The sequence below is a fragment of the Trichoplusia ni genome, chromosome 12, assembly GCF_003590095.1.
Source record: "Trichoplusia ni isolate ovarian cell line Hi5 chromosome 12, tn1, whole genome shotgun sequence".
Classification (NCBI taxonomy): Eukaryota; Metazoa; Arthropoda; class Insecta; order Lepidoptera; family Noctuidae; genus Trichoplusia; species Trichoplusia ni.
Window position 1 is genome coordinate 11,954,879 of NC_039489.1, and position 14,398 is coordinate 11,969,276.

The 14,398-nt window shown below is 34.4% G+C and overlaps 1 protein-coding gene across 1 annotated transcript in view; it reads left to right on the plus strand.

Moving 5' to 3' along the window:
* The window catches only part of LOC113499458, a 125,775-nt gene that overhangs the window by 80,292 nt on the left and 31,085 nt on the right, over positions 1 to 14,398 (plus strand). Inside the window, exon 2 of the mRNA XM_026879943.1 lies at positions 8,879 to 9,231. Coding sequence (XP_026735744.1) covers positions 8,879 to 9,231 — 353 coding nt within the window. The remainder of the gene's footprint in view (positions 1 to 8,878; positions 9,232 to 14,398) is intronic.

The window sequence follows — 14,398 nt, forward strand, 5'->3', positions numbered from 1 at the left end:
CTAAACAAATTACCATTTGAAAGCAAGCGTAGCTCGGTAGCCATAAGTTTTACTCGTTCAAGTAAAAAACGAATACAGACCAGCGATTTTTTCTTTGAATTTTTCAACCATTAATCTTGTTTCAAAAGAAAAAGAGCTTGTTGAAGTGAGTAAGAGGATGTGTAATGCGAGCGAAGGGAATAATGACTGACTAATTATTTGAGGTATACGTGGAATATCTTAGGTAGGTATATACATGTAAAAGGACAAAGTATGTCAGTAGGTAGGTATTGTAAGTGTATATCAATGAGAGGTGTAGGTGGGTTTACAGTTAATTTGGATGATTAATTAATGACTGAACGAGTTTTAGGTCGCAGTTAATCAGTTTTCGTTGTTATTTACAACTCTTTTGGATTTCTTTTTAATGAAGTGGTTTTGGGCAATCAGGTGAACAGAGGAAGTTAATTTTGTTGATCAGTAGCCATGAATCTAATGCTGGACAAATGCTTTCGTTCGAGTATGCCATTCCTCTCAGGGTCTTGCAAATCGTATTCATCATAATCTTGCTATATTTTTATGTCGTCTGATCATTTCATATTCAACCCGCTGGAACATTGAGATTTTGAAAAAAATATAACAAATAAGTTGTACCTACACTAAGATTAAATCTTTATTACAAAAATTTGGTCCGAAGTGTGAAAAGTCTTTCCATTAAAGACAGGATCTCACCATAACCCAATGACTTAACTTACCCATGCCACACACAAATCAATCGCCCGTGTGTACAGACAGATCGTAGAAAACTAATTGCTATTCCCAGCTGTACTCGCCCATGATAATTAATAAGTTTGAGGTTTGACTCATATTTGCATACAATGGGCGGGCGAGACGCGAACGCGTTCTCAAATACGTATCGTTCTGTTAGTGTTTATTTATTATGATTTTTTTATATATGGCTGTTATATAGAACGAGGAATAAAGATGTCTCGATTTTGCCAAATGGTATTTTTTATGATGAACAAATTAGGGGCGAAATAGGTATGACTAACCCTTCTGTTCCCTTTCTGTTACAAATAAAATTATCTTACAAAACTCTACACTCATAGATCAAGAGTTATTAAATAAAATAATAATGTTGGATGTTCCTCAAAGTGATGGGTAAGGTCATAATAATGTGTTGTGTATCATTCGAAGCGCAGTAATGGGATCAACAATTAACAATAATAATAGGTAATAGACAAACCGTTTAAACAGCTTTATTTCTTATTTGAAGTGATTTAGAAAATTATTTGTGTTGCTGTAAATCAATTATTTAATTATTTATAATTGAGAGGAAATGTTTTGATTCACGTATACCATGTTATAAGGTTAAGTGCAATTCAGAGTAATCTTGGTAGTTTATAAGGCTGGCCCTATTTTGATGGTACAGTTATCCCACAAGATGTTTCGATCGCCTGTAATGGGACTTCTGTAATTATGTAATTGTCTCATAGGTTATAATGAAAGCTCTTTTAATGTGAGTCTTATTATTTATTTGTATTTTATTTTATTTTATTTATTTATATATTATATTTTATAATGCAAATGCTTATTAAGTTAATTATCACATATAATAAAACTATACTAGGTGTCTCTGGCAAATTTTATCGGATGATATTTTTGCGAGATCTACGACAGACGTAGTGAGAAATTTAGGGTATTATAGTCTATTAATCACTCTCTAAGATTTTCAAAATCGGTACAGAATATCTTCAAATAACACCCTCTATAAAGAACAGTCTATCTAGACCCATTTCTGAGCACCATCCCATAGCCATACTGATTATGCATTGATCACCTTGCCTTCTCTTGATGCTTCTCGCTTGGCAATTACAGTTTTAAAAAATTAGAATCCAGATATCCACAAGATATTTTTCTTCACCGTTTGCGATGTCTTGGTGTGTAGATAGTTAACTTTAACACAAACTTTACCTTCAACGTAATTTCGTTTCTCCGTATTTATTTCCTTAAAAATATCCAGAACAGCTTTTAAGAAACCAGTTTTCGTACCGCATAAAACCTAACAGTAGCATTCGTTCCAACAAATTATTCATTACACATACATAATAATTATTGTTAAGTACTTAATCCTTAGCTTCGATATAACTGTTAGAAAAACCTGTTCTTAATCACAGTGATTCGTATAGGTGCATGCAGTTGACTTGCTCTACCACTTTTTAAAGAAAGAGCATTGCTGTTGTGGAAGGGAGAAAGCACGCTATACGGTATAGAGCGTTGTCTCTCTCCTACGCTACTAAGAGTTTTAGTTTGAATTGTGGTGGTAGGTCTCCTGGTGGTACTAATACGACCAAGTTACGTTTGCGGTCGGCTTTACATTTACACTTGATTGCTTTTGCCTCAGGCGAAGTTAGAAGAGGTTTTTGCTTATCCTACTATTGGACTTATTTAGAGTATTTAAATGAATAGTTGACATCTTGAAGTCAGTTTACATAAAAGCTGAAGCTTGATTTCAATAAACAAGAAGGCCAAAGGCTTCTGGCACAACCATCACGATGGCTATGACCTAGTAAGGGGTAGATGCTTGGATGCTAAAATAATCAGATATTGGATCCCAAGAGCGTTGTCAAGTTGACACATTAAGTTACATTTCAATCTCCCCAAACGTGATTCTAAATTCGGAATCAACAAACGATTAATCATTGAGCCGTTGAAGCAATTCCCATTCATGTCTAGTCATCGAAACCTTTTGAAATAATCCTTTAAACTATTGAAACTCGTGAGACGAAACAAAATGATTTTAAAGCATCATGGGCATGGACTGGTCAAGGTAACATGATTTGTGGGAATAATCGTTGAGGTAATTTGATCGTTGGATGTTTTGGTCAGGTGTGACAATCTTTTGGGTTTGTTTATGACTATACAAAAGGATTGGACAGTTGGTGTAAGTAGATAAATGATGAAGTGCCTGAATTGAATTTGTGAAGTGGGAACCCGGTTTTTACGGTATTTTTAAGATGATTGGGATATCTGTTGGTGGAGTAGAGTCCGGTGCTCTGAAGGGGAAAGAAAAGTAAGCTTTATGCAACTGAGAAAAAGAAAATAGTTCAACAAGGGGTATCTCGCCAGTGGTGTGCACAGGGTTGAAACGCTAGTAGAATTTGATATTGCAGTTTGAAACTTGCGATATTTAGTTCCGCAACACATCGTTATAAAAAAATATTAAAAAGCCCTAGAGACATGATACTTAAATGGTTAGGTTAAGAGGGTTGACCTCTTAAAATCAAGAAATAAATTCCAAATAAAATTAATTTTGAAGTTGAAAAAAGGAGATCCAAAACTAAAAAAGGAGCAGTACCTACTTAGATCAAAACGGTTTTAATTTCATCACTCTGTCTTGCGGTACATAAATTTGCTAATTCGTATGTAATTCTAACTAATGGCAGCTAACAGCGCTCACTGGAAACGTTTAAATGGTGGGTTTGTGCAAGTCTTCGGTCGGAGATCGTCGTGGGTTTCATTAAAACGACTTGATGGTAGAATTCTCAATATTAAAGTTTTTCTTCTTTTTGGTACCTGAGAATTACAGAGACTTGAATTTGGACTAATATTTCGAGAAATTACGATAAAGATAACAAAGATAGAGTTTCTCCTTGCCCTTCACAATTTTCACGTTTCGTTCTTTATAATATAGTTATCACGTATTCCAGAAAATTTTAATTTAAAGAGAGCCGTAGCAGACCTCTCTACTAAACCAAATACCAACTCATTCTACCACTTACTAACATACTACTCACCAAATTACATCCATCGCTAACCAAACCTATATCATAACAATTCCCACTATCACCACAACAAAATCAATGAGAACTACAGCTATAAACTCAAAAGTAAACATAGAAGTAGCGCATCAAAAGCCGAGGCAGTAAAATGGTCAGTTTTACGACAGACGTAAATCAAGTATTGATATACTATTGCTAAGACCTCGCAGTGGAACTACAGCTTAAGTTGGAACGAGACGAACTGGTTTGTAGACAAATAATTATTGTCTTTAAGTGAAATATTAAGTTTAATGTTGGGCAATTGTCAACGAGGCGCTCTGCCAGTTGCCGAGTTGTTTATGTACGTGCGAGTAGAGTTAGAAGAGTGAAACGTAAAAATGGTTGTAAATATTAAATAAAATATTCCTATAGCTTAATCTCTGGGTCTTTATGAATTCTATTGCAAATACAGTAAAGATTTATAATAAAAAATATTATTTAATGCAGCTAAAAATAGATTCAAACTTTTGGTAAAATATCTTTTGATTCAATTTTGTGTCTCCATAAATCTGGTTAACCTTAAAACCTAGGTACGTACGTAGCTTAAACTTAACTCATAAAATTGCTACACACGAACTTTGATACATTGTTCAAGAACACTAAAATTTATCTCTTCATTATGGAATAAAAACGTAGGACTTGACAGAAAATGAGGCATTTACTGTCTTTTACTATCGACTCCACATTTTTTATCAAACTCTTGAACTTTATCACAGTCTCAAATATTATTACAGCCATACATAGGACACAGATTATAATCCCTTTACTTACAAGTATCAATCTATCAATTTTCCCTACCAATCTTTCTCGTAACTTTCATAACCTTAAACTCAAATCAAAATAACCTGTCGCAACGGTCAGTACATCTTTCGAAATCCATTTCCCCTCGTAAATATGGCGGGGAATAATACTATGGGTAGCCGTGATATTGTAAATAGGCGTAAGCCAGGGACACCTGTGTTACGCATCCAGTGTGGATAAGACAAAAAAACACTCGCCTATCAGTGTGCATTGCGATGGATTTGTGTGGATATTACTTTAGTTGTTTTTTTGATATTTTATGTGGAAACTGAAATTGAGTTATTGATTTTCGACTTTTGTTTGCTACTGCTGTTTTTGTATTATTTTGGCGTTGAAAGTAGATGTAAAGTTATCATTAATGTAATTTGAAAACACCGTTAACAGAAATGAAAAACCCCAGGCAAAGCTTGACAAAACTCATATGGGATTTGGGTAGCATTGCATGAGCTTTTCCAATGAATTTGATAATTTAGTCGCATCAAAACGATGTAATCAAATGATCTTGAAGTTGGGTGATTTTGCAGTTTTATGTTGTGCCGCCCTTCGAAGACTTAAAGACAGCCTTGTGAACTTAAACTGCACGATCCATATTATGATGACCGGTGCACAATAGTGAGACAGCATTACCGTCTGTCTCACTCGCGCATGCACACCGGTCGGCCGCTGCACGTGTCTCATGGAAACGGGTTTCGCTCGCGGACGGACCCAAGATTTTATTAATTTGTGTTTCTTATATTTTGTATATTACCTCTTCGCCGCTCCTGTGCGCCTGGTACCCGCCATCGATATTGTTGATAACAAATTGCTTTTCTTTGTTCTGTCATGGCGTCTTTTGTTTTGTTTAAACAATAAGGTCAAATAAAGCTAGTCTTTGCTACCTGATGTGATGAATGTTTTGTGACTTAGCTTGAGTGATTGGCCTATGTTTTTGCAGTGTCGTAGAAATATTACCGCTTGTTAGCTTGCTATTGTAATTTGTGGTTATATTATTTAAATCTATGTGCAAATGTATTGATGGTTTTTGCAACATTTAATTTATTGGTGCTGCTTGAATAGATGACATGATTAATTTTATTGGGACAGTATTTGAATATTATTTATCGTTTTGTAAGTGGGTTGTGCGGATTTTGGCAAGAAATAGCACATTAAAGCATTTATAAATTTACAGAAATTAGTAGGACCTAATATAATATCGATCTAGCTAAATATAGTCTATTTACTAAATAGCTAATATGTTATTCTCTGACATCATTCATTTTCATACCCAACAGTAAAAAAAACTCCTACAATTAGGATTGCAATCAGTACAGATTTATTGCAGAAAAAAACACTGCAATAATGTCAGTTGTAGGACACTCTATCCTACATTTGGGATATACAACAAAAAGTAACAGATACAAATGTACCCGTAATATTAATCTCGATCCAAGATTGTCAGAACACTGCCTCAAGCGTTTCGTTTCCAATATTTATGAAGATCCCTTTTAATCAAGGTAATCGACTCTGTCTGACCGATTAAAACCAACTCTTTTTATTTTCCGTCAATTTTTGTACTTCACAATACTTTGTTTGGAATCTTAATTTAATAACGATGTGTTTTGGTGATTGATGGAATTTTGTAATTGTCGATCATAATTTGTATTCATTGGTAAAGAATGTGTTGTCTTGGACATTTTTCTAATTTTTGATCTTACACTGGGTGCATAGCTGATCTATAATAAGTTGCTTCGTGTATAATTATCCAGACAGAATGATTGTTATGATTTCAACGGTCACGGGGTATTGTTAAAATCTTTAGATCACTGCAATTGTCACTCATTTGGCAAAAAAGAAATTAATCGCCAATGCAATCTTATTTTTAATTTTCAAATGGGAATTTACTCTTTGTTTGCCAATTTAATTTTTGTCAATTATATTTTTTTTCTGCCAATTTTACTGAGAATTTTCTGCCAATTTATAACTGTCCCTAACGGAAGCTTTTAGAAACAACCTTACGATTTGAAATGCAAGATTCCTTTAAGCTGTAAATAAGTCTTTCGAGACAACAAACGTCTATAATTATCGTCAGTAGCTAATGCATAGTTTGGGACTAAAACAATAAGTCATTCTCCTCGTTTGGCAAGCCTGGTCAAGCATAGCACATAACTAAAACAAATTCCTTATTACAAGAACATTATTAAAATTATTGTTGGACGTAAGTTATAGTTTGGTGAGGGCAATAAGCCTAGATTTTGTTGTTTTGAATTATCTTTGTAGAGTCGTTGGTAGAGACTATGGGTTTGAGTTTGTTTCGACATTTCTTCTCAGGGTTGTCAGTGAGGAAGGCCTAGAGTGATCTCAAAAATTGAATGCACAGTGCTACGTATTCTAATAGCAGACTTTACAATGCAAATTAGCACTTCTGTAAAGATCCTTTAAGTCACATTACTGTAATAAAAATAAATGCACTAGACAATTAAACGTATGACTGCATTACAAGAAAGAGCTAATTTTAACCTTTATTTTATTGACCTTACGTAGACATATATGAACTCATGATTGTAGATAGAACTTTTTGTCATAAGTATCATACTAACAATGTGAAAAAAATATGTTTTGTGTCTAAAAAGTGTAAAAAAAGTATAACCCTTCTTACCCTGTTCACGAAGATTTTTACGCCAGGTCAGTAATAAGTCAGATAGCTTTGTACCTAAACAGGTTTTAAGCTTTCGTGTCCCACAAACATTACAGTCTTGGTGTAGGACACAACACATTTTCAATGCGAGCTCACCAAGAAAAATGGGTCTTAAAATTTTAGTACTTCGTTCACTTCAAGTGATCTATATAGCACTGTTTGCTTTACATGTATTCGTGTAGAGTCGTCAATCGGGTCTTTGCTGTTATGAGGCTTTTTGGTAAAACCTAAGTTGTTTTATGATTGATGCTCCCAGACAAACGTTGTTAGTGTTTTGATGCTATGGATTAATAGGTATAATACTATAATGTAGATATTCCAACAGGATTTTTGTTATAACTAACGAAAATCTTATTCCTCATTTTTATTGTTACCTAATTTAGCTGTCCTATGGTAACGGCAGCAAAAGTTCAATACAATTCAATAGCTCCAAAGTTGATGTTTCATTCAAATCTGTCGGACAATTTCTTTGTATGTTCAATCATAGATCGTGTGGGGTATTTTGCTTACACAATCCGTAAACATTATACTCTTCTTCCATTCTCAGCAAGTCCACATTTACGTACTTACCACACATAAAAAGTTATTGGACAACAAAATCATTAGCTACTGCACATTTCTGTGGTCAAATCCCTATTGTTCTGACCACACGGGCGAACAAAGAGATGTTACCTTACAAAATGACCACAATTGTTTTTGGAGAAAATAACAGCTTCCCAACATTTAAGAAGTTGTAAATTTTGAGTTAGCATTGTGCGACCTTATGTCTTGCCGTTCAAGTTGCTTTATGTCGGCAATCGGTTTCGTATCATCAGGAGAAGATATAACTTAATCCTTGCTGTAGTAGATGTCTTTAGTTTTTTAAGTGTTCCTTTATCTAAGGGTATAAATAGAACCCTATTACTAACGATGTATGATGTCACCAGACTGTATCTCAAAAACCTTGCTAGGTAAATAGTTACAATTTTCTCTGACGATGCATTTCTGTTGCCGCTATAATGAAAAATAAACACAAGGTTAATTAAAGGCTTTTTTATAAGGCTGTGTACGGAACCTTCAATGTCGCGAGTTTGACTGGCACTTAACCGGTTTCAAATCTTATCATACGAATTCTTTAATTTCCTTTGTTAATAGTCAGAGTAATAAAAATAGAGAAATCGTTGAATTTCTTAGTTACAAAACTCGCCAAAAACAAAACTAAATCAGTGTCACAGCCCACATAGCCATTATGCGCACGCGCAACGTAGGCGACAGTGCTAATAAACATTTGATTTATAACAAGAGATATAGGCTTAAATGCGTTTTTACTTTAATAGTCTCGTTCTTGATAGTCTATTTTTAATATTTTTTATTGTTTTCCAAGAGAAATAGGAATTAAGAAATCACTTTGATTCGGTTATAAGACTGTGGTCTTAACATTATGGTGCATCTATTCATTACTTTAAATGTGTTTGAATTAAATTTCAATAGTTTGAACATTTTAGAAATATTGTGAAACAAGGTGCTACATATTTTTAATTCCTAACTTCACCCCTACTTCCCATTACGTAAAGTCCTATCTGTAATCATAATTTAATATTAACCTCTTCTTATCTTTTGCCCACAGAACGCCCGTACTCAGAATCAGACATCGCCCAACCACCACCACAAACCCAGCAATGTAGAAGATCAGCCTCATCACCACCCTTAACCCTGACCCTCGACTCAGACCTGGACGACGATGTGTTCGCCCCAAGGTCAGACCGCACCAACGACCTATTCTCCACAAGAAACCTTGACATCTTCGGTTATGGCAGTCCTAGGACCCCAGCGGGGGTTTTGTTAAGTCCAAGGAGAGATAGGACGTTTACTTTTTCGGTGACCAGTGAGAAACATTGGAGGGATAAGGGCGGGACGGATGTTGCTGATGGAGTTAGTGATGGGTTAAGCGATACTGATAGTGAAAGAGATACTGATGAGGTGAGTGGAGATTTTTGACTGAATTTTATTTTAGTTGTTAATGTTGTTCCGTTGAATGGTGATGGCAAATTTTGGGACGTTTTTCTTGTGAAAGTTTATCTTTTGTAGGAATCTAACTGATGTCTTTGCAAGGCAGATCAATTATAATGTAGGTTCTCCTGAAGGCATGATAATTGAAACTTTAGGACGTTATCCGTTCGGTGTATTATATTAGATTGCAAAATACAGTAGGTCACTATTTGTTAGGAAAACCAGCAGCTAGAGCCAAACAATACTCTTAATATCGAAACGAAGCAGATTCCAGAATATAGTTTTGCAACTTAATTAGTAAAGGAAATATAAAAAAAATACGCAATTGAAAGTTTAATCAAAAATTAATTAAATACCAGACGGGCTACTGAATGCCAGTGAACGTGGAAAATCGCTACAATATTGCGCAATATTTAAAACAATACGCTAAATTGCTTTAACAATTTACAATGTTTTTGTAAAAACGACACGTGTCATTTTATCCTTTGTTTACTATGATTCATTGCTCCTATCTATTTATAGTGAGTAAAATACGTACTGTATAGTAAATTATTACAATAACATTATGACGTTATAATAATAGTAACGATTTATTTTTACGCTTGGATTAATGCATAGATTTTAATCTAACTAGTTAACAACATAATAATGATACGCGATAAAGATCTGTAGCTCCTGATTAAAAACTCAAGCTACACGACTGAGAGTTTGCTATGACTAAAGTGTAAGGCGCTCGGAGATTTTTTAACTTGAAAGCGCATCGATATCTTCTTACTGCTTCGTTTAGATTTCGTTTCACTTTTATTAAAAATTGGAATAAAGATTTATAATAAACATGAAGTTAATGAATTTAAAATAGATGTTTGTAACTTAATCGAAATTATTTGATAAATTGCTATAATGGTTTAGAATTAAAGCTTTAAATTATTCCACTACATTTAATTTATCTTATAATTCGCAAGATACCATTCAGGGTAATCACAAAATTATTCCATCGTTTGAATTAAACTTGCAATAAATCAATACATCGGCCGCTCCTTCACGAATCAATTCAGCTACTATTTACATTTGGACTTCATAAATATTATGTTAAATCACTTTACTCAGAAGATATTTCGTAACAGAAATAAACAAAGACAGGTCATATAATATTTCTGCAATGGAGTTGTATTGGCAGAACGCCAATTCTCTTCACACCATATCATACAGACTCTGTAGAAATTGATAATACATTTTATTATTAATTATGTTGGAAATAATAATCATTTGTCTAAGTTTAGTTTAAATATTGTGAGTTTTGGCACCGCAAGTCACGGGAAATCGCCAACTTTACAACCGACTTTAAACAGAAGAAGGTTCTCAATTCGTGCGTATTTTTTATGGTTGTCACCTCAGAACTACGGGCTGGATATTACATACGGAAACCGATTTTACATTAAACGTAAAAGAGCTGTAATTTTTTCCCTCCAAAAAAATCATCAAGTTTGGCTCAGTGGATTTTTACATGAAGTCGGCTGTATGTTAATATTAATATTGTAAGTAAGACTATTGGAATTGTGGAACTTCCTTCTTTCTGACGCAGTCAGGTAGAATCAGGAAGTCTTCATATTGAGATGATATTCAACGTAGGCCTTTAATAATTGCTAACTATGTCACATGACACGTTTTGTAATTACGCTACCACCCACATGCGTATTTTCACCTACCAAAGTTTAAATTAATCTTCCCTATATTTGAATACAACGAACTTCCCATACTTTGTCAAATAAATCATAGTAAAAACTGTCGGCCCTTCGACCTAAATATGTCGAATAAACTATATTTAAATGCAAAGTAAACATCAAGCAGAAGAGTAGAAGGAAGTGGCATAAAATCCATGCCTTTTTCACAATTAGGAGATGAAGATCAACATTAAAATACTAAAAATATGAAATTTTCAATTGAACGACTTTCGAGTTTCGGCTGTCTTATTTAATTCCTGGTGTTTTTCTTAAAAAATAGACGACGGAGAAAAGTTTTATATCTTCATCCTAACAAGTAAACAACAAAAATGATGATAATTAGACCGTAGACAAGTAAGTAATAGTGAGGTTCTACCTATCTTTGGCAACAATGAGGTCCTAGCCATCTGAAATTAAATCATTGCAATTAAAGAGACGATGCTCTACGATGTGTAGTGCGCTGTCCCGCTTTTACAACTGTAATAATATTACATTAAGAAGTGGTATATCACCTACGCCAGTGTTAGGGCACTTCCTCCTAATCGTCTATGTTCCATGAATGTAAACACTCTATTTATATCGATCCGATTGCACAATATTAAGTTGGATTCATGTTGAGTGCTTGTTATTGTTTTAAACTCTTGCGCAACTGGTAATCCGATTCAAGTAGGTACTTTACGCATCACTGTAAAGGATTATAGCATTTATTTTGTAACTTTTACAGCATATTTTTTTATTTGTTGATTCTGTGTTATTTTTATTAATAATAATACATTATTATCTGTTATTCAAGTACTTTTACTTTTTTTGTTTTATTACGTAACTCAATAAATCATCGCATATTATTTATTTATTTTAATGATTTTAACATCTTATCATGATATTTTATTCGGCAAATATTTAGGCGATTTTTAAACATTTTAACTAATTTTAACCCTAGAAAGATAATCATATTGTGACGTACGTTAAAGATAATCATGCGTAAAATTGACGCATGTGTTTTATCGGTCTGTATATCGAGGTTTATTTATTAATTTGAATAGATATTAAGTTTTATTATATTTACACTTACATACTAATAATAAATTCAACAAACTATTTATTTATGTTTATTTATTTATTAAAAAAAAACAAAAACTCAAAATTTCTTCTATAAAGTAACAAAACTTTTAAACATTCTCTCTTTTACAAAAATAAACTTATTTTGTACTTTAAAAACAGTCATGTTGTATTATAAAATAAGTAATTAGCTTAACTTATACATAATAGAAACAAATTATACTTATTAGTCAGTCAGAAACAACTTTGGCACATATCAATATTATGCTCTCGACAAATAACTTTTTTGCATTTTTTGCACGATGCATTTGCCTTTCGCCTTATTTTAGAGGGGCAGTAAGTACAGTAAGTACGTTTTTTCGTTACTGGCTCTTCAGTACTGTCATCTGATGTACCAGGCACTTCATTTGGCAAAATATTAGAGATATTATCGCGCAAATATCTCTTCAAAGTAGGAGCTTCTAAACGCTTACGCATAAACGATGACGTCAGGCTCATGTAAAGGTTTCTCATAAATTTTTTGCGACTTTGAACCTTTTCTCCCTTGCTACTGACATTATGGCTGTATATAATAAAAGAATTTATGCAGGCAATGTTTATCATTCCGTACAATAATGCCATAGGCCACCTATTCGTCTTCCTACTGCAGGTCATCACAGAACACATTTGGTCTAGCGTGTCCACTCCGCCTTTAGTTTGATTATAATACATAACCATTTGCGGTTTACCGGTACTTTCGTTGATAGAAGCATCCTCATCACAAGATGATAATAAGTATACCATCTTAGCTGGCTTCGGTTTATATGAGACGAGAGTAAGGGGTCCGTCAAAACAAAACATCGATGTTCCCACTGGCCTGGAGCGACTGTTTTTCAGTACTTCCGGTATCTCGCGTTTGTTTGATCGCACGGTTCCCACAATGGTTAACTTATACGGTTCTTGTAGTAAGTTTTTTGCCAAAGGGATTGAGGTGAACCAATTGTCACACGTAATATTACGACAACTACCGTGCACAGGCTTTGATAACTCCTTCACGTAGTATTCACCGAGTGGTACTCCGTTGGTCTGTGTTCCTCTTCCCAAATAAGGCATTCCATTTATCATATACTTTGTACCACTGTCACACATCATGAGGATTTTTATTCCATACTTACTTGGCTTGTTTGGGATATACATCCTAAACGGACACCGTCCTCTAAAACCAAGTAACTGTTCATCTATGGTCAAATGAGCCCCTGGAGTGTAATTTTGTATGCACTGATGGATAAAGAGATCCCATATTTTTCTAACAGGAGTAAATACATCGTTTTCTCGAAGTGTGGGCCGTATACTTTTGTCATCCATTCTAAGACATCGTATCAAAAAATCAAAACGATCACGACTCATTACAGAGACGTACACCATTGACAAAGATCGATCAAAGAGGTCATCTGTGGACATGTGGTTATCTTTTCTCACTGCTGTCATTACCAGAATACCAAAGAAAGCATAGATTTCATCTTCATTCGTGTCACGAAATGTAGCACCTGTCATAGATTCCCGACGTTTCAATGATATCTCAGCATTTGTCCATTTTACAATTTCCGAAATTATCTCATCAGTAAAAAATAGTTTGAAGCATAAAAGTGGGTCATATATATTGCGGCACATACGCGTCGGACCTCTTTGAGATCTGACAATGTTCAGTGCAGAGACTCGGCTACGCCTCGTGGACTTTGAAGTTGACCAACAATGTTTATTCTTACCTCTAATAGTCCTCTGTGGCAAGGTCAAGATTTTGTTAGAAGCCAATGAAGAACCTGGTTGTTCAATAACATTTTGTTCGTCTAATATTTCACTACCGCTTGACGTTGGCTGCACTTCATGTACCTCATCTATAAACGCTTCTTCTGTATCGCTCTGGACGTCATCTTCACTTACGTGATCTGATATTTCACTGTCAGAATCCTCACCAACAAGCTCGTCATCGCTTTGCAGAAGAGCAGAGAGGATATGCTCATCGTCTAAAGAACTACCCATTTTATTATATATTAGTCACGATATCTATAACAAGAAAATATATATATAATAAGTTATCACGTAAGTAGAACATGAAATAACAATATAATTATCGTATGAGTTAAATCTTAAAAGTCACGTAAAAGATAATCATGCGTCATTTTGACTCACGCGGTCGTTATAGTTCAAAATCAGTGACACTTACCGCATTGACAAGCACGCCTCACGGGAGCTCCAAGCGGCGACTGAGATGTCCTAAACGCACAGCGACGGATTCGCGCTATTTAGAAAGAGAGAGCAATATTTCAAGAATGCATGCGTCAATTTTACGCAGACTATCTTTCTAGGGTTAAGCACTA